The following is an 18,881-nucleotide window of genomic DNA, read 5'->3' as shown; positions in this document are numbered from 1 at the left end:
ACGAATTTGTTGGGAGGGAGGGGGGAGAAAGGGGAGGGAGGAAGGTTTCAGTAATGGGCCACAATAATCAACCACATTGTATATTGACAAAATAAAATTAAATTAAAAAAAAAGAGAGAAGTGAGATTAGGATGTTTAGACAGGTCTTCTCTGGTCTGCCTCTTGTAGTGAAATCTCTGGCCCTGTCCATTCAGGATCAGACCCACCCACCAGTGCTGTCTAGGCATGGACTTGTTTTTAAGCAGCCCTTCTCTCTACTGCCAAGAATATCTGTTTTCCATCTCAGATTCCAGGTTTCTGGGAGACTTCTTCTCCCTCTCTGCTCTCTACCTGCAGCCTAGAACAGATAAAGATAATGAAAACAATGATAAAAATGACAATGAATACATACCACTTGCTATGGGCCGGGCACTGTTCTATGCACTTTTACAAATTGTAATTCATTGACTCCTCATAACGACTTCATGAAAAAGGCACTATTATCATCCCCATTTTACAAATGAGGAGAAAAAGCTCACATAAGGTGAAAATGCATTGCATTTGTAAACCTTTTCAATTTTTCAAATTACTTTCATGTGCATTTTTCCATCTATTGGTCACAAAATAAATTTCCATATTTTACTCCTTGGAAAGTTGATTGGGCGAGTTATTTTCTCTATATTGAGACTAAAACCTCATGTTCTATTAGGGGAAATGGATAACATAAATTATTTAAAATACAGTATAATAAATTTTCTAGAATTAATGGAGTCATTATATAATCGGAAAAGCAATAATGCTTAAAAATGCAGGGTAGCAAGTCTGATGATAGGGGTCAGCATAAAGAGATATGGAAACACCAAAGAAGCTACTACAGAAAGCAGGTGATGTTTGAGTTGTGTCTCTGTGTTACGTCAGGCAGATGAGCGGGAAGGGGATGCCAGGTGGAGGGAATGGCATGAGCAAAGAAAGGGAAGAGGTTGCCAGTGCTTTCAGGGTTGCGGTGCAGTCTACATGGGAATTACCTGCTTTATAGATATCCATGGCTTATTTTCACACTAGATTATCTTCCCACTACTTTAAGTTCAGCTAATTGGGCTTTTCCACTTAGTTTCCTGAGTCTGTAGGTCTTAACAACATGTGTTTCCTTCTTTTCCGCCCCTCTCAGAGTGTGAACCCATTGAGGCCATTGCCAAGTTTGACTACATAGGCCGGACAGCCCGAGAGCTGTCCTTCAAGAAGGGGGCATCCCTGCTGCTTTACCAGCGTGCTTCTGACGACTGGTGGGAAGGCCGGCACAATGGCATCGATGGACTCATCCCCCATCAGTACATCGTGGTCCAAGACACGTACGTTGGGCCCCTGGCACCTTTGGGGGTGGTCCCTGCTGCACTATAGGAGTGAGACTTCTTTTCTAGAGCCATAGGAGTGTGAGGCCTGAGGCCCACACAGTTCCTTGAAGGGCCTCTGACTCAGTGGAGAATTTATTTTAATCTCGCCATTCTCTGTTCCCCCTACAGCTCACCCTCAGCCCAGTTTTAAAAACCTGCCAGCCAGCACTCATCCACATTTTTACCTGATAAGTGATAATGTGGGTTTTTATTTGACCACCTATTTCTCCTTTCTGGAAAGGTCACGTTGGGAAAACATTTTTGCTTCTCTGTGTTTTTTTTAAACAACTATGCTCACCCCAACCTTTTGGACCGCTGATGGCACTTTTCCACTTACAAATGAAAATGTGTTACTTTTCCGGGAAAAATCTGGCTTAAGCAGCCTTGTGGAAATGACCCAGTTCATTAACCCAGTTGAGGTTGATTTGGGGGGCAGATGAGAGAGAGGAGGAAAAAGAATGTCAGGAAACCTGAACTTGTCCCAGAGAGAGCTCCTTCGCTGGGCTATTGGTTGGTTCCCACACATTGAAGCAGTGTCTCCTGGGCAGGAAGCACGGTGTCCCCTGTGTCCCGCCCAAGCCTGCCTCCCCATCCCTTTGCCCTGCCTCTGTCCCCACCTCCCTTCCCTTGGATACGATGCTGTCAGTGTTTTTAGTCCTTCCCTTAATATTTTTTAAAGGTTATATCCTGAATGAGTCTGCACCCTCCCAGCCTCTCTCTGGCTCGTTCTGCGGGGAAATCCTCCCTCTGTTGACAGCATCGCAAACCTGGTGGCGATCTGTGCATGGACAGGACCCTCCCAAATTTAGCATTATGGCTCCACTACAGGACTGAGAGAAGACGAATTATGGGGGAGAAAGGGCTTTCTTTGTCATCAGTAGCCAGAGGGGCCAGGAGAACAGTGGAGAGACCTGGGACCGGCTTGGATGCTGTGAGCAGGGCTAGATGTGCTACGACAGTGTGGCAGTGTCCTGCCTCGACGCTGGCATCTCCAGAGCCACCGCAGAGAGGACTGTCCTTTCCTGGCAGTGCTCCAGGACCTCAGCAGATAAACTGCAACCTGTACTTGCCACCTCTTTCTCCAGGAGGTGGCTCCTGACGGCCGCCCAAGGAAAGCAGCACGGGGTGGAAGGCAGATGCCTCCAATCCAGGTGTCCCCTAGCCACACTTTCCTGAGGAGCTCAGGATCCCACGGAACTCAGCCAGTTTATTTATTTTTATTCAAACAACCCTCCAAAGTCCCTTAGGTCTCCTTGCCTCTGCTCACAGAGTAGCCCAGCCAGGCATCACTGCTGCCTTGGAGCCGTGTGGGGTTGCGTGTGTGTCGGGGGGCCATCTTGCTGATTTAACACTGCTTTTTGTGTTATTGTTGTTTTCCCTCCTCCCTGCCTGCCTGTCCCTTCTCCCCCAGCGAGGACGGTGTCGTGGAGAGGTCCAGCCCCAAGTCTGAAATTGAGGTCATTTCTGAGCCACCTGAAGAAAAGGTGACAGCCAGAGCGGGGGCCAGCTGTCCCAGTGGGGGTCATGTAGCTGATATTTATCTTGCAAACATCAACAAGTAAGCTCTGCTTTTCATTTTCTGCTCCCCTTGAATGACTTGCAACACCAGCCTCACCCTCTGGCCTAACCCCACTTCCATCCCTGCGCTGCACGTGGGCTCCCAGCTCCCCGGCCTAACGGTTTGCATGTGTTCCTTGCTGCTGAGAGGTGGACAGGGCTGAGAAAGCTTCTGCAAGCTGCAGGGGCCAGTCCAGGTCTCAGCTAGCTGCTGTCGTGCTATGGAAGGGTGTTATGCTGTGTGTTCCCACAGCGTCTGTCAGCCCAGACCTTCCTGGCAGTCTTATGGCTAAACCTTTGGCCAAAGCTTTGGTCACTTCATGCCACCTGGTTTTGTACTGTTTCTCAGAGGTGCCTTCTCTTTTCCAATTCTTACTTAAGTAATAGTCTTTGATGTCCTCTTTGACCCTTGTCTGTCCAAAGATTCGAAGTCTTGTGTGTCTTCTACTAGGCTAATGTTACCCCAGGTGGGTTTATTTAGATGTTGTGTCCTGCATTCACTCCTGTGGAGGCAAGGAGGCCACTGTGTCCTAAGGCAAGCTTTGTCCTGAGCTCTTTCCTCAGTGCCTAACCCTAGCTCCCTTGCCTTCTGCCCTTGCACACCAGGAGAAATACTTTTCTGTTTTCTCCTATTGCTTAAGCCCGTGTATTATCCCTTCCTATCAGTCCCTTTGCAGATTCCCACTCCTGTCCAGCAGACTCTTAACTCCGACCCCCAGCTTTCCTTGTGGCTGTTAGCAACATCCTGGGTTTTAACTCCACCCACACCCAATCTGGCCATCTGGAGGGATTCCACGCCTGTGTGCTGCTGCCTCCCTGAGAGGCATTCAGGTTATTGGAGAACTAATCTCATCTCAAGGGACCAGACACCAAGTCCCAAAGCCTACAGACCTCTTACCGCCAGACCCTGAGACTTGGCCCAATGCCAGCAGGATGACAAGTCCCAGGGCGCTCCTGATGAATATGGATTGCAGATGATGTACAGTTTTTATTCCCCTCTGGCTTTGGAGGAATGAAATGATTTGCACTTTGAAAACCTGTTAACCATAGCCTCTGGACACTGAGACTGGAAGGAGAATAAAAGATGCTTATTGTTTTTAAACTACACCAGGTTGCCCAGATCTCTTGGCTTTTTTCCAACCAGACGGTAGCAGGGGGAGTGGCTGGGGCACGTGGCTCTTTTCCATCTCTTTCACCCTCAAGTTAGTAAAGAGTTTATTCAGCTCGCTTACTCAGTGTAGTTCTAATTTAATTCAGACCAGTAAAAAAAAATTGAGGATTTTATATTTCCTTCCAGCATACTTCCCTGCTGGGAGGGCAAGCTAGTAAAAAGTAACTGTGGGCTAATCACATTTTTCCCCCTTATTTACAAGCCCATGTTAATTATAAGCCTACAATCATAAGGTTGTAAGCCTATAATTAACCTGGTAACCAAGATGGGGTTGGTGGAAGGAGAATTAGATAATTAGTTAGGTACATATTTTTAAGCCATCATATATTTGATGCCATTGTACAAAGGAGTTGTAGAGAGTAATAGCTGAAATAGTCAAAAGGTGAACATCTGGTAGAAAATCAAGACAGCTCAATGACCTCCTTGCTTGGTGGTGTCAGGAATTTTACATTGGGGTTCATGGAGGACAAGGCTCTGCTACCATGACCTACCCAGACACCAGCTGGTCAGTGGGTGACAGCAGCCCCCAGTGTGCCTGGCCCGGAGGAGGGAGTCTGCCCTTCAGCCTTTCCTCCTGCCCTACCCCCATCACTCCTCCCAAGCTCCTTCAGTTTCCTGAGGACCCCGGGCTGTCTCACTCCTGTGCTTCACACTCGCTGTCCCCTCACCTGGTGGACTGCTACTCTCCCTTCAAGACTTAGTCCAAAGATTATCTCTTTGGGGAAGACTTTCGGATATGCCTGAGTTCCCTAGGGCTGAGTTAGGTACTTTTGAGTACCCCAGATCCCCCACCAGGCCAAGCTACTTAAAATCAGGAACTCTGTCTTTCTCATCTTTATATGCCCAGGGCCTGGTGCAGGACATGGCACAGTGCAGCCACCCCATACATCTGCCTTCTCAGCAGTTTTAAGCTTGTGAGTCAGCCATCCTCAAGTGGAAAAAGGAAATCAGCAAAGAGTTATTAGGGTGTGGCATTTCAGTTTAATTGTGCGTGTTGATTAAGTATCTGCTGTTGTGCCAAGCACTGGTGCTGGTTATTCAGAGATAAATAAGACATGGTCCCCTGGCCCCAGAGCTCACAGTCTGACAAGGTGAAGACCATATGGATAAGTAACTAAAAAGCAGTGCCATAGATGCTCTGAAGGAACAGAAGAGGGAAGGATCCATTCTGCCTGCAGTCAGAGTTAGTGGTGCTAGGGAAGTCTTTGCAGAGGAGGGGTCATTTCACCAGGGCCTCATAAGACTCTGGCAACATCCTTTTTCCACTCGAGAATGGCTGACTCACAAGGCTAAAACTGCCGAGTGGGCAGATTCATGGAATGACTGTGATGTGCCAGGTCCTGGGCCAGGCCCCAAGGATATCAAGATGAGGAAGACCTCAGCAGTGAACAGGACCAGAACTGGCTTAGAGCACTGGCCCTGCCTCATAGACCAGCTCTTTATCTTCAGAGTCCTACTCCATCCCTCCTTCCATCTTCAACTCCTGCCTCAGCCCCAATCTCCCTTAGTAGATTCAAAATCAGAGCAAAAAAAAAAAAAAAAATTTAAGGCTGGCCAGTGAGCTCAGTCGGTTAGAGTGTGGTACTGATAACATCAAGGTCAAGCATTCGGATCCGTGTACCGGCTAGCTGCCAAAAAAAAAAGAAAAATCAGAGCTATCCAGCTGTCATCTGAACCAGAAGTTTCATTGCTTCTTAGATTGGTTCCTTTAAAATCTGATTCCAAGAGAAAATGAAATTATTCAGCAGCGGGCGACACCCATATAACTAGGACTCTGCCAAGCCATTTTGCATAAGAGCCTTAAGTGGTCTGAAACAAATTGATCCAGAGCCAAGGCTTAACTCAGTGCTGTATAACTTAGGAGTCAGGTAGATGTATTTTCACACTAAGAAAATGCACAGGCTGGGCCCGAACTCTGCAGCATTGCTGCCTCTTAAAAAATATTCTGTTCCATGTCTGCAGAATAAGCAACAACAGCCTCTTGCCAGAGCCCAAAATGATGACAGTCTCGTAGTTGGACCAAGAGATGCCAAAATTTAGAAAAGTTAACTCTCCTCTTGCCAGCAATTTCTTACTTCTTTGGTGATGGCAAGACTTCTCCTACCTGGGGCCCTAGGTTTCTATTCAAAGCAGGTAATGGAAGGCCTTTCCACAAATCTACCTTTGATTAGAAACTTTCACTTAACCAGACATTTTTTCTGACAGCAACTTACATCCTGAGAACTCCAAGCCCACCACCACCAAGTAAGTATCCATTTCTCCTTTGCTCAGTTTGGGGGTGGCAGGGGAACAGAGACATGGAGGAAGAAAGAGAGGGTGAAAAGGAGGAGAGAACATACTCTGTGCTCCTCTCCATCCAGAAGTCCCTGGGTGCAACATCTGCCCCTCTCTCACTCATCCAAGCTTCCTCAGAGTCAGGGCTCCCTGATCACACTGCCTTTTCTGTTTGTGATTGAAGGCAAAGGAAGCGTCCAGAATCTGGGAGCATCCGGAAAACATTTCGGAGTGACAGCCATGGGCTGAGCAGTTCCCTGACTGACTCCTCCTCCCCGGGGGCGGGGGCTAGCTGCCGCCCATCTTCCCAGCCCATCATGAGCCAGAGTCTCCCCAAGGAAGGGCCAGATAAGTGTTCCATCAGTGGGCATGGGAGCCTCAACTCCATCAGCCGCCACTCATCCCTGAAGAATCGACTAGACAGTCCACAGATCCGGAAGACCGCTACAGCAGGAAGGTCCAAAAGCTTCAATAACCATCGGCCCATGGATCCTGAGGTCATTGCACAGGTAACTGGGGGCTCCTGGACAAACCGTTACATGAGTCTGCACTCATCACTGCCACTTAGTGTAGCTCATGCTAGTTGCAACAGGATTTGAGACAGAATGATGCTTTGTACACTATATACAGAGTTATTGGACATGTGGACCTGATAAGATGATTTAACTAGCCATCTGCCTGCCTGAAGACAGGAAAAAAAAAATTCTGGCTTCTTGCTCACATACTGACTATTTGCAAGGCTATTGCAATTTTTAAAGCCAGTAGTTACCGTATTTTGATAGAGTCCATTCAGCCCAAGTTTTGTGTCTTAAGACCCTGGTAGACTTTAGTGAAGCTGCCTGAGTGTTGCAGCTCAGATGTAGTGCTGGCCACATTTTTATATTACTCTTCTTATTCCCATCATCCCATTTCCTAAAGCTAATCTCTGGTACCTACTGAGTAGATGATCAATCAACAGTCTGTTACTGATCTTAAAGGCTCCAAAATACTCTGACTGCTGAGATCACGGGTTCCAGAAGTTTCCAGCCCAAGTCTCCGGACGCGGTGGAGATGAGCTCCCTGATTACAGGGTCTACCTTCCATGTATGCACCACACTGATGACTCTCTGTTTTTCATGAAATATTAGAGATCCAACCCCAACTCTAGAAATCCGACTACCGGGGCCACTCCAAGCAGTTCATTCAGACGTCTCTCCCAACTGTATAATTTTCATTAGACCAGGTAGGAATGAAGGGCTCATTGTTGGCCTCTTATGTCTCAACCAAGTTGAGATTGTTGCCCTCACCCCATCTTCCAGGGGACGATAGAGGCTAGGCTTGGTCTCTATCGGCTTAGTCGCAGTGCTCTGCTTGAGGAGGCGTTCTGGCAAGCTTGGTATTGAGCTATAGGCCTGAGATGTCTTGCTTCGCTAGCCTTCTATGCTGTGCCTCTATTTGAGCTCTTGGCTGCAATCTGTGTTGCACCATGGGAATCCTCCCAGCTGCCTCCTTGGGCAGGCGTTAATAGGAATGTCAGAAAACATACACAGCTGGGACAGACTCCAGCTGCAGAGGGACTGAGGACAGAGATGGAGTTCTTCCTGAGCATTTTAAAGGTTTGAGAACGTCATAGCAATGAGTGAAATTGAATCACTGTCAGTAGAAAGCATGGGTTGCTCTGTAGGACAAAGAAACCTTAACCAGGGCCTTTGCTTGGAATATATAATCTCTCAATATGAGCCTAATCCCAAGGAGAAGTCCTACAATGGTTTGGGGGTGCCAGACACAAGTTTGTGGGGAGGGTGGGGGGAGCTGGGAGGTCTCTGGGAGGCAGCTGGCTTTTGCATACAAAGGTTCTTTGGTTCTGCCTTGAGGCCCTGGGCTAGGACTGCTGTTTCCTAAGATCTGGAGAAGCCGGAGATTCTCCTCCTGTGTGGGCTTTGGCTCCCCCTCCTGGTCACTCCGTGGTGCCCCTCCTGTGGTGATGGGTAGAGGAAGGAAATGGTTTCATCCAGCTGGACACTCCCGTGATTGGGAGGTGGGGCAGGGGGATGTGTCCTGATGAATCTTCAGGGACTGGAGGAGGAAGGACTAACCCTCTTGACCTTTGGCCTTGAAGTCCAAGAGAATGAAGATCATACATTATGTTAACCACCTTTTAAAGAATTGTTTCTTAGTACAATTTCAAACATATACGAATAGAGAGAATTGGTTAGTGAATCCCCATGCACTCACGACCAAACTCCTGGCCACTGTTAGCTCATTCACCTTTCCCCTCCCCGCTGGATTATATGCCATTCAATCCATAAATATTTCAGTACCTATCACTACAACTCAAGGATTCTATTTTTAAAACTTCTCAACCACTCTGTCTAAAGAAAAAAATATCTCATGGTAATGAAAATCCCTCTGTCCGCCTTTCCCCGCATTCTGGGCATTCATATGTTCGAGGATTTTGGCCAAGTAAAATAATGTGGACACCTCCTACAGTTGGTTTCTTCATGACTTGGACTGTGTTGTTGACATAGAGTCCTTGGGGACTTCTCCCTTCATTTGTCTCACCTCATCCTTTTTCCTGTTTTGCAGGATATCGAGGCAACAATGAACTCTGCCCTGAACGAGCTGCGGGAGCTGGAGCGGCAGAGCAGTGTCAAGCACACCCCTGATGTGGTTCTGGACACCTTGGAGCCCCTCAAAACCTCCCCAGTGGTGGCCCCCACATCAGAGCCCTCCAGCCCCCTGCACACCCAGCTCCTCAAGGACCCTGAGCCCGCCTTCCAGCGCAGCGCCAGTACTGCTGGGGACATCGCTTGCGCCTTCCGACCTGTCAAGTCTGTCAAGATGGCTGCCCCAGTCAAACCACCAGCCACACGGCCTAAGCCCACTGTCTTCCCCAAAACAAATGCCACTAGCCCTGGTGTCAACTCATCCTCTTCCCCACAGTCCACTGACAAGTCTTGTACTGTCTGAGGGGTATAATTTAATTCATAGACAAGGGGACTATAGGGACTGACTGTTATTAAAATCTTCCTATTTAACTAGCTTGGGGACTTCAGCTGAAAATTAGATTCTAAGTTGTTCTTGCAGGAATTAGCCTCCCCATTACCCAAAACGTTGAGAATGAAGCCCTCGTTATCCCCTTTCCCTTCCCTTCCTGCTGCCCTCAGCGTCCCCCAGTCGTAATGCAGCCAGCTGCAGTACATACCGTTCTTAGTTAGCCAGAGACAGAGCTTTTCATTATCAGGTCGCTGTGAAACCTGACAAGGCAAGTCATGAGGACATGGGCTTAAGTCTCAGTCCCCTCAAACCAGAGGGGATGCCTTGACCAGATGGCTGGCTATTTCCATCCACCTCTCAGTGGCCTCTTGTTTTGGGTACTGATTATAGAGAATCATATATAGTCCATTCTTCGTTTTACGCACACAGACACACACACACACACACACACGCACACGTAGGTTTTTCTAGTCTCTGGCATGTGTAGCCTCTCCTGGTCATAGACCAATCCCTTTGTAAGTTATTGTGGCAGTTCACACAGGAGCCACCAGGGGTCTCTGTTTCCGTTACAAACTTTGTTCTGTCTGGGCCAGAGAACCCAGCCTTTGAAATCTCTCCACACATGAAGTTTAGCAGGATGACACAGTCCTGTAATCTTCCTGGGGTTGGGGGCTTTCTCTCCGTCTTCTTTCTGTTGGTGTGAATTGGTCATTGGTGTCTGCTTTTGCTCTTCTCCATCCTCTAGAAGTACAACCCAATCTTATTATTAAGGAGCTTTTAAAGTTTTCTGAATGTATAGACATTTCTTGGGTTCCTATCTTTGTCTCTGATGGACCATTTTCCATTTAAGACATTTTCCTGTATAAGACAGTTTTATAGCTGGTTGCTTTTAAGGTAAAAAGTCTTAAGAGAGTTTTATTGTGTTTGTGGCAGGTTCAGAAAAAGTAAAAAATGGATCCTTCTTCCTCCTACCTTTTTTGGCATTTAAAACATAAAATTCATTATCCTATTAATAAATTAAATTCATCTTTGCTAACCCCAAAATTGTTCCAAATAAAAACTTATTTTAAGCTCACCCCTTAGTTTGGTTATTTTACAAGGTCTCTCTTCAGGGACCAAGGGGGGCTGGAGAGTCCTAGTTAGATTAAAGAGAGACACTGCCCCTTAAAACTGGTTTCCATTTATCCAAACAAGGACAACTAAAAGAACTTTGACCCCACAATCTCTAAAATCTTCCCAAGTCCAGAATCTAAAGAAAATAGAAAATTGGATGCTGAGTATTTTGGCCTTCCTTTGGCCTTTTTTCTGGTTCCCCTCCAAAATGAAAAAATGATACCCTTGTGTGCTCTAATCCCATCTCCAAACCCGGTGCTGATGGTCCTGTCTCCTCTAGCATCGTGCCACTCCCAGGAGTACCAGGGCTGGAGACATTCACATCCCAGGCTTGTGGGTCTCAGACAGCTACTTGAATTAAAGCTGCAGCTCATTCCTCTTCTCTGTTTTCTGGTTTGAAAACCGTGCTTTCATCTTAGCCTGATTACTTTCTGTAGTTCAGGAGAGATGGTGGGTTGCCATTCAGGTAGGAAAATCTGAGTTTTCTTATCTTTGACCTAGAAGAGATCCTTTTGGGACCAACATGTAAAGTTGGTAGTTGGATCTATGGAAAGTGGGAGGATTTTTCTCATTCTGTGTAAAGGAAAAACAGAGCTTTGAGTGAAATCACTAATGAGAAGGATAAAGATAACTGGCCACACCAGGCAAACCATTCCAAGAGCTAGAGGAGAGAACTGAAGAACTCCTTCAATAAAGTGAGTCAGCCTGTAAAAGGCAACCCCCAGATCTTTGGATTCTTGGCTTTTGTTACTCTGTTTAGTGGCCTGTCCTTGTCTGTCTGGACTTATACAGGTCCTGAGCCAACAGGGAGCTTTCACCTTTCACACCCAAGGATCTGTTTTCCTGCTGAAAATGAAACCCCATCCTTCACTTTACATTCCTTTGAATCCAACTGATCAAAATTGGTACCCATTTGCCCTCTGCCCCTCCTCCAGCACACTCCCCTCTAAGGAAGTAAAAGCAAAACTTTCTTAATGACAACACTCTGGGCCTATTCTGTTGCTCCTGCCTTATTTCTTTTTCAACCCTGTACATGACTTGTGTTCACCATCCCCTTGGTCAGTGTCCATATGCTGATTTGCATCATGAACTGAACAGCGTGTGAGTCGTCACCTACTAAACCCAACTCTGGGAGCCGAGCTGTCTTCCCCATCTCTGGTGCTCCTGACACCTGTGAGATGGTTCTGTTGAGAGGACCAGGAACCAATAGGAGGAGAGTCCTTCTCAGCAGAGCTTACTGCAGTCAACTGGAATTGAGGTTGCACACTGTGATTTCACACCGAAAAGCCAAAAGGAGCTGGCCACCCAGGGCCTGGGGAGACCAGTCTTCCTCAGATATGCTTGCTGAAACCAGCATGATGCTTCAAAGAGCCCTGCTCTACCCCTTGCGGCATGGACCCTTTTCCTGGTGTGGACTCTGAAGGGTCAGTCTTTGGGGAAGAGAGGTGGGGTGGGGCTACCAGCATCCCAGTTTGGAAAACAGAGGAGTTTGCAGCCAGCAGCCTGTAAACTGGAAACACTGGTCTCAGCCAACCTCCTCAGGGCGCCCTGGTTTCTCCCCAAGGAGATGAGGAGTGGTGATGCCAGCATCAGGATGAACAGTGCACTGGAAGGGCTGGTGTATACTACGTACTTCACGTTCAGAAGAGAAGCTAGATCTTCCAGGGAATTGCAATGTTGTGGCGTCTGACTTGTATGTCACGTTTGTGTAAAATGGTATATTCTTTAAAATGGTGTTGATAACTGGAATATTGTATGTATGCTTGGAGATGCTTTGTGTGAACCTAAGACTGTCACTCAACAGATGTTGGATTGGGGAAAATCCAAAGCACAACTTCAAAATAAAATACATTTTTAGGTTTCAATTCTGTAGCTTGTATCCCTTCCCCACTCCCTGAAATCTCTGATTCAGGAATACAGCTGCCCAGGGGGATTTTGATTCGCCCGTACTAACAGAGTCCTTGCCTGGCAACAGAGAGAGAAATGAGGTGACCTCAGGAGCCAACCTCCTTCTCCCTCCCCTACCAAGGCACAGCGGAGTTGAATTTAGAATGTGGATTTTTTCCCCCAGCATTTCCACTTAGACTATTTGTGGAATCTAAGAGGTTTTGTAGAAAGTCTTCCGGCTTACCATTGGGCAGTCTGTTGCCATGAGAACCATTTCCTCCGCAGAATCCACCTTCCCTGTTTTCAATGAGGACTGTTCTATCTCTAGTCAGATTTCTCCACTTGGAAGGATGAGGCCTAAGGAGATGCTTGGAAGCTTTGCCAGCCACAACCAAGGGTGACCAGAGGCTCTATTTCTTCCACAACCAAAGCCCTGAGTTATTCTGCCCTTGGCAGCCCCCTGCCTCTGCAAGAAGAGCAGACCAATATGCTTGTGTTGTTGGTGGGGGTGGGTGATACAGGAAATGCTTTCTGTCCTTTAGATTTGGATTCTAGCAGAGAATAAGTTCAAGGTGAAGTCATTCAAAGGTAACAACTTAAAATGAATCCTGGAGCCCCAAGGCCCCACACTTATTTTTAGTGGGCATATTCTAATAGACACCACCTGGGGATGAATTCAAATCTCTCATATCCACAGGGGTACCCCGTGTTCAGTGATAATGCAAGGAATCCTACCCCCAGCCCTTGTCCGGACACTTTTCATCCTCTTCTTAGGTCTGTTATCTCCACCTGTTATTTGTATATCTTTTATTCAACTCTATTGTGCCTTCCAACCTATAGTCTCTTCCCCCTCAGCTGTTTTAATGGAATAGCTACATCTGAACTTCTCCTGCTGGGCTCTTGACCTTGGGTAAGTCAAAGCTGAGGCTGTTCTGCCACCCTGTGGTATGAGTTCTCCTAGAGTGTAGGTGGAGTGGAGATGGTCAGGGGCACCCCGGAGTAGCAGTGAGATGGAGCCAGTTTTTAGGCTGTGAGCAGAGGGAGGACCAAAGAGCCTTTACGGAGAGTCCTAAGGCAAAGGTGTGCTATGCTTTTTGAGTTCTCTTCATCTCATTATATACTGATGGGAGCCTGATGAAAACTAGTGACAATGAACTTAGCCAGAACACAAGCCCATTCCATCCAGATAGAAAGCAAAAAAGGAAACCAGGTGGGTATGAATTTAGGAAATGGCCTTTAGAGATGTTCTAATCTAAATGTTCATGTCAATAGGTATATGAGGTTTTCTTTTACTCAGGAGTTAGCAGCCCTGGCATATTACATTTGGAATAAGAATCATTTAGTCAGTCACAAACTGAGGAGCTCTCTCTGTGCAAGCACTGTCAGACAGTATTGAACAGGATAAACAGGTAATGGACTTTCTAGTCAGGGAGGATAGATAAATAAGTGAAATTACTGTGACTGAAAACAAAACAATGTAATAAGATAAGATAGGGCTTGTCAAGAAAGGCCATTACAGTGGGAAGGACTAGTGCAGGAGATGAAGAATTCTGCATGGCCTGGTAATGTTGAGATGACTAGTAGACATCCAAGTGGAAATATCAAAGAGAGGGCTGGTCAGTTAGCTCAGCTGGTCAGTGTGGTGCTGATAACACCACGGTCCAGGATTTGATCCCTGGACTGGCCAGCTGCCAAAAACAAAACAAAACAGATACTTCGGATATGTGGATCTCGAGTTTTGGGGAGAGATCATACCTGCAAACAAATTTAGGAGCTATTGCATTATAGACGTACTCAAACAATGAGCTTCCTGGAAAGAATGTGTAGATGGAAAAAAGAGAAGGTCCCAATAATTAGAAACCCGGCAGAGGAGGAGCCAGCAAAGAAGATAAATGGAACAGGTGACAGTGAGGTCAGTGGTGAGGAGAGCACAGTGTCACAGAACAAAACGTTTCAACAAAGAGGGAGGGATCGATTGTTGAATGCCAGTGGGGTAAGATGAGGCTGGTGTAGAAAGGTAATCCTTGTTGAATGTCCTGGACGAGAGCATTTTCAGCAGTGGGGAATGAGTCTGATTGGACCGGGTGGGCGGCCAGTGGGAAGGGAAGTGAAGAACTCGGCGGCACACTGGATGGGGGAGCATCAAGCGGGGTGAAGGGGCCAGGTTTTTGTTTTGAAGACAGACAGTGTTGAGGCAGTTTGCTGGGTGGACAGGACCAGTGGAATGGGAAGAATGAGTATGCAGGAGGGGCGGTGAATTACCCAGCACGAGTGGAAGGGTTGCCTATGGCCAGGAGAAGAGGCGCTTTCTCTGGTCTCACGGGAGGAAGGCAGGTGTGAGCCCAGGTGCAAGGCAGGCAGCGGACGGACGGACGGATGTGGGGGTGAGAAGATGAGTCCTCTTTTGATTGCTTTTGTTTCAGTGAAGTTTGAGGCGAGGTCTTTAGTTGAGAGTGCAGGAGGGAGTGGTGCAGAGGAGGTTTGAAGAATCAGGGGAATCAGTGAAACACTCACTTTTCCATATTAGAAAAGATGACATGTGGTGGCCCAAGGGCCACTTTGCTTCAGTGGCCTGGATGCTGCTCTCACAGCACTGTTTCCCACTGCTTGGGAGAGTAGCACTGGGTCTGGCTGCAGTGTTTGTCCCTTCCTCCTCACCCAGAACTGACTGCTGAAGGTGACAAGGAGCCAGGCTTTGACATCTCGTCACTCAGCTCTTCGCATTTGTTTTCTTGGTTTTGTGTGTGTGTGTGTGTGTGTTTTGTTTGTTTTTGGTGGCTGGCCAGTATGGGGATCCGAACCCCTGACCTTAGTGTTATGACACCACGCTCTAACCAGTTGAGCTAACCAGCCAGCTCATGCCCTTTGCACTTGTGACCGAGCACGGCAAGCACACCCTGCCCCGCAATGCCCCCCCCATACCCACCCCGCCCTAGTCCTTCCCCCATCCCCCTTCCTTTAAGGCACTGGGAGGTGAATCGGCTGTGAAAGTCTGGCTCAGGCCCTGTAGGAGCAGAAAAAAGCAACTGATATCTATCAGAACCTACCAAGTACCAGGCACTTTGTCTCATTTTGCTTTCACACCAACCCTATGAGAAAAGTTGAGTGACTTGTACAAGGTCACCCAGAGTCAGTGGTAGAGTCAGGACGCAGACCTCTATGATGCCATAGCTAGCTTCCGCCCCTTCCACCACACCACACAGCCTCCCATTGTAGAAGGCAGACATGAGGTTTTTTCCCTGAGAGCTTGCCATCAAGGACCCCCCTCTTCCTGCCTCTGGTACTTGTACCTTTGGATTGTCACTTCTATTTCTACGACTCCTCAGAGCCACTCAGGGAAGATGTACGAGGCTCTTACAGACTTCCCTTCAGGAGCCTGCAGGCTCCCGCACCTCCCCAGATGAAACACAGCCATGCTGCTCAGCTGGGGCACTCGCAAGACATTCCTTTATTTTGCCCACACAGAGGATGTGACCTCACAGAAGATGCCCAATGAAACTTGATCTGTCACCACATGTGGCTCCAGGCCACTTCCACCTCTCCCCCTTTTCTCTAGCCTTACCACACACAGTGCCCCAAGCAAGTGCCACTCTCCTCGTGCTTATGTACCCCCGCAGGCATCCTCACTGCCTGGAATGCCTCACCTCCACCCCCTTCTTCTCTGCCTCCCCTCTTTCTTACATCTAGTTGAGCATCCTTCCTCTGGCAAGCCCCTCTTGACACCACCCCACCTTCCTGCCCTCACTGCTCCCCGCTAGGGTTCACAAAATCACTGCTGATTTCAGCATGCTATCCTGGACCCTGGACTCCTGGGCGGACACCTAGGTCTCACCGTCGTGTCCTCAGCACACTGCGCCTGCTTCATAGTAGGTGCTATAGGCACGTTTGTGGTGTTTGAAAGTGCTAGTGATGCTGGGAAAAAGAGATGGGGCTTGCTAGAGAGAGGAAGAAGGGGTGCTGGCGAGGACCCAGCAGGTTTATCAGGGAAACATGGATGAACGTTTAGGGACTGGCCAGGTTATGCTGCAAACCTCAACAGCCTGAAACAACAAGGGTTGATTTATCACCAAAGCCAAATGTCCCTTATGAACCAGCAGAGGGGCTCTGCCCATGATAGTCACTCAGGGACCCAGACCGATGGAACAGCCACCTTGTCTAACAGAATTAAACTGCCCGAAGGCAGGAGCACGGGGGTCTTGCATCAGCAATTAAATGCTTTGGTCTGGAAGTCACATGCTTCCTCCCCGTCCCCCTGCTGCCTCCCGCTCTGATCACATCACCGGTGCCAAGGAAATGCAGTTTTCCCACATGCCAGGCAGGCAGAAGGCTGGGACTGGGTGGAGCATGAGGATCTCAGGGACATTCCTCCTGGTCCTGCTGTGAGAACCCACAGCGAGCCTCTGGCTGCAGTGTTATCAACAGCTTTATCTATCTGAGCAAGAGGCAGTTCTCAGCTCTGCTCTTATTCTGGTGTCATTGTGGTAGGGGTGGGGTTGGCAGAGGAAACCACCAGGTGTGGCCATGGGAAAGTCCCTCCAACATTCTTTAGAAACATGGAATTTCCTGGTTTTAACCACCTCTTATCCAACTGTCATCTCAGAGCTGACCAGAGTAACACATACCTCCCCAGCCTCCTAGGACATTTGATTTGGGGCACTGAGTCCTGGCTGGGAAGTTAGACACCTGCTCTCTAGCCCCAGCAGTCTCTGAAGATTATGGGCAAATTACTGAAGGTATATGTGCCTTAATGCCTTCAATGCCTGTCTGTAAAATGTTTTCCAGTCTCTTAAATATTTCCAAATATATTGTTCCGTGTCATCCGTACAACCCATGGAGAAAATGTTACTGTCCTCATATTGTGGATGAGAAGCTAGCTGGGAGGGTATGTGCAGTGCTCAGGGTACACTGGAGGGCATCACCTGGGTTCTGGGGGCTTGCTCTGGGGCCTCTTTGGGCTCACTGACTGGGAAGGTAAGTCACATCCAACTTCTCCTAGGAGTGGCTGGGCATAGGTCCTGGACCTCCCTGGGGCTCCTGGGTGTGAGAACTTGGTCTTTCCAGGCAGCTTTCCACTTGTTAACTTGCCCAACCTGCTCTGTGGACTCTAGGCAGAGCCCTGAACTTCCCTGCTCCAGTGAACTGCAGGAGATGCCAAAACAGCACACAGAGGCCTGCCACAGCCACCTAGGCCTCAGTTCCTGGCCTCTTTGTGGCTCAGACTCTGGTACTATCGCCTCCTCTTGGGAACTCAGAGCATCTTCTTTCTCCTTCCTGCTGGGTTACCCAAGGCAGCCGAGCTGCCTCTGTCTCTTTAAGAGAGAAAGAGAGAGCAAGAGAACGAAATCAGGAAGTGTGAGAGAGCCAGGGCTCTGCGCTGAGCTGGGTGTCCCGCTGGCAGGGAGGCAGGGAGGAAACCCACCAGTCCCAGCTCCTGGTGTGACACAGGCCATTTCAGCTGGCCCTGCCTGTGGGTCTCAGGGGGCTGTGGTCAGCAGCATGCTATGAGCACTCCCCATGAATGACAGCAAGCCTTGAAAGCCCTGGGGGTGCCACCCAGTCCCACAAGCCTGCATCCCCTGCAGCTGAGATGCGGTGAGTTGCAGCGTCCGTGGGGAAGGGGGGTGTGGGGGGTGCGGGTGGTCACCAGCAGCTCTCCCGGCCCAGTGCCCCTCTCTGTGTCTCTCTGTGGCTGTTGGGGGCTGGGTGGTGTCCTGTGCTCCATCACTGGTGGGCACTCTTGGAAAGGACGGCTTGGAGGCCAGTGAGAGGCAGCAGGGGGGGGCTGTGGCCACCATCTCCCGGGCTCTGCTTCCCAATGCCTTCCAAAGCCAGCCAGCATTCAGCTTCTGGTGCCTGCCTCACCTCTCCTGGGGTCTTTCTCCCTGGCCTGAGTCCCAGGAATGGGAGTGGCCAGGAAAGTCTCCCAGAACGGCTGGGGAATAGGGCTGGAAACCCCCCCAGCCCTGTGAGGGAGGGTAACAAACAGGAAAGGGTTAAAGGGCTGGAGCCAGTGGCCTTGGAGGAAGGCTGAGATCAAACAACACCAAGGGGCACCTCTCATCCACCCTCCTCCTTCCGGTGTAGCTCAGCTCCTGAACTTGCCACAGACAGAAAGCATAACACACGCTCGCCAGGGGGAGTCTTTGCCTGAGTCAGGGCCGCTCAGAACGTGGGGTAAGTGCATTTGGCCACAGCTGACCCTCAGGAGGGGAGGAGGTGGTGGGTGGGTCCACCGGCTCACAGGCTTCACCATCTACCTGCTCCTTTATCCAACCACTCACTGAAGGCTACTGAGTTCTTCTGTGCCCCGGCTGCTGGGGTTGGGGTGTGGGGGCTGCAGAGGATGCAGAGGTGAGCCAGGTGAGCCAGATGTGCCGCAAGCAGAGTTCCTCGGCACAGAAGCCAGGGACATGGCACCCGGCTGGGCTCTGCCCTCTGCACCACACTGCCCATTATCCTGGGGTCTTCAGCTGTGCCTTGCCCCAGTACCAGGGTCCTTGGCCTTGATTTTAGTGTGCTCTGCCATGGCCACA

The 18,881-nt window shown here is 48.9% G+C and overlaps 1 protein-coding gene across 3 annotated transcripts in view; it reads left to right on the top strand.

The window, feature by feature from the left end:
• Positions 1–10,344, top strand: part of SRGAP2 (SLIT-ROBO Rho GTPase activating protein 2) — a 257,088-nt gene extending 246,744 nt beyond the window's left edge. The window contains exons 19-22 of one of the 3 annotated variants that reach the window (XM_063113343.1): positions 1,148–1,328; positions 2,782–2,928; positions 6,557–6,881; positions 8,938–10,344. In XM_063113343.1, coding sequence (XP_062969413.1) covers positions 1,148–1,328; positions 2,782–2,928; positions 6,557–6,881; positions 8,938–9,321 — 1,037 coding nt within the window. In that variant the 3' untranslated portion in view covers positions 9,322–10,344. Of the gene's footprint in view, positions 1–1,147; positions 1,329–2,049; positions 2,138–2,781; positions 2,929–3,593; positions 4,033–6,556; positions 6,882–8,937 lie in introns of those variants that run through there. The other 2 variants (XM_063113341.1, XM_063113342.1) reach the window with 2 other exon arrangements.
• The last annotated feature ends 8,537 nt before the right edge of the window (positions 10,345–18,881 follow it).

Source organism: Cynocephalus volans, chromosome 11 (assembly GCF_027409185.1).
Source record: "Cynocephalus volans isolate mCynVol1 chromosome 11, mCynVol1.pri, whole genome shotgun sequence".
NCBI lineage: Eukaryota > Metazoa > Chordata > Mammalia > Dermoptera > Cynocephalidae > Cynocephalus > Cynocephalus volans.
The sequence above is the reverse complement of the archived record's forward strand: the minus strand, read 5'-3'. Positions and strand labels throughout refer to the sequence as shown.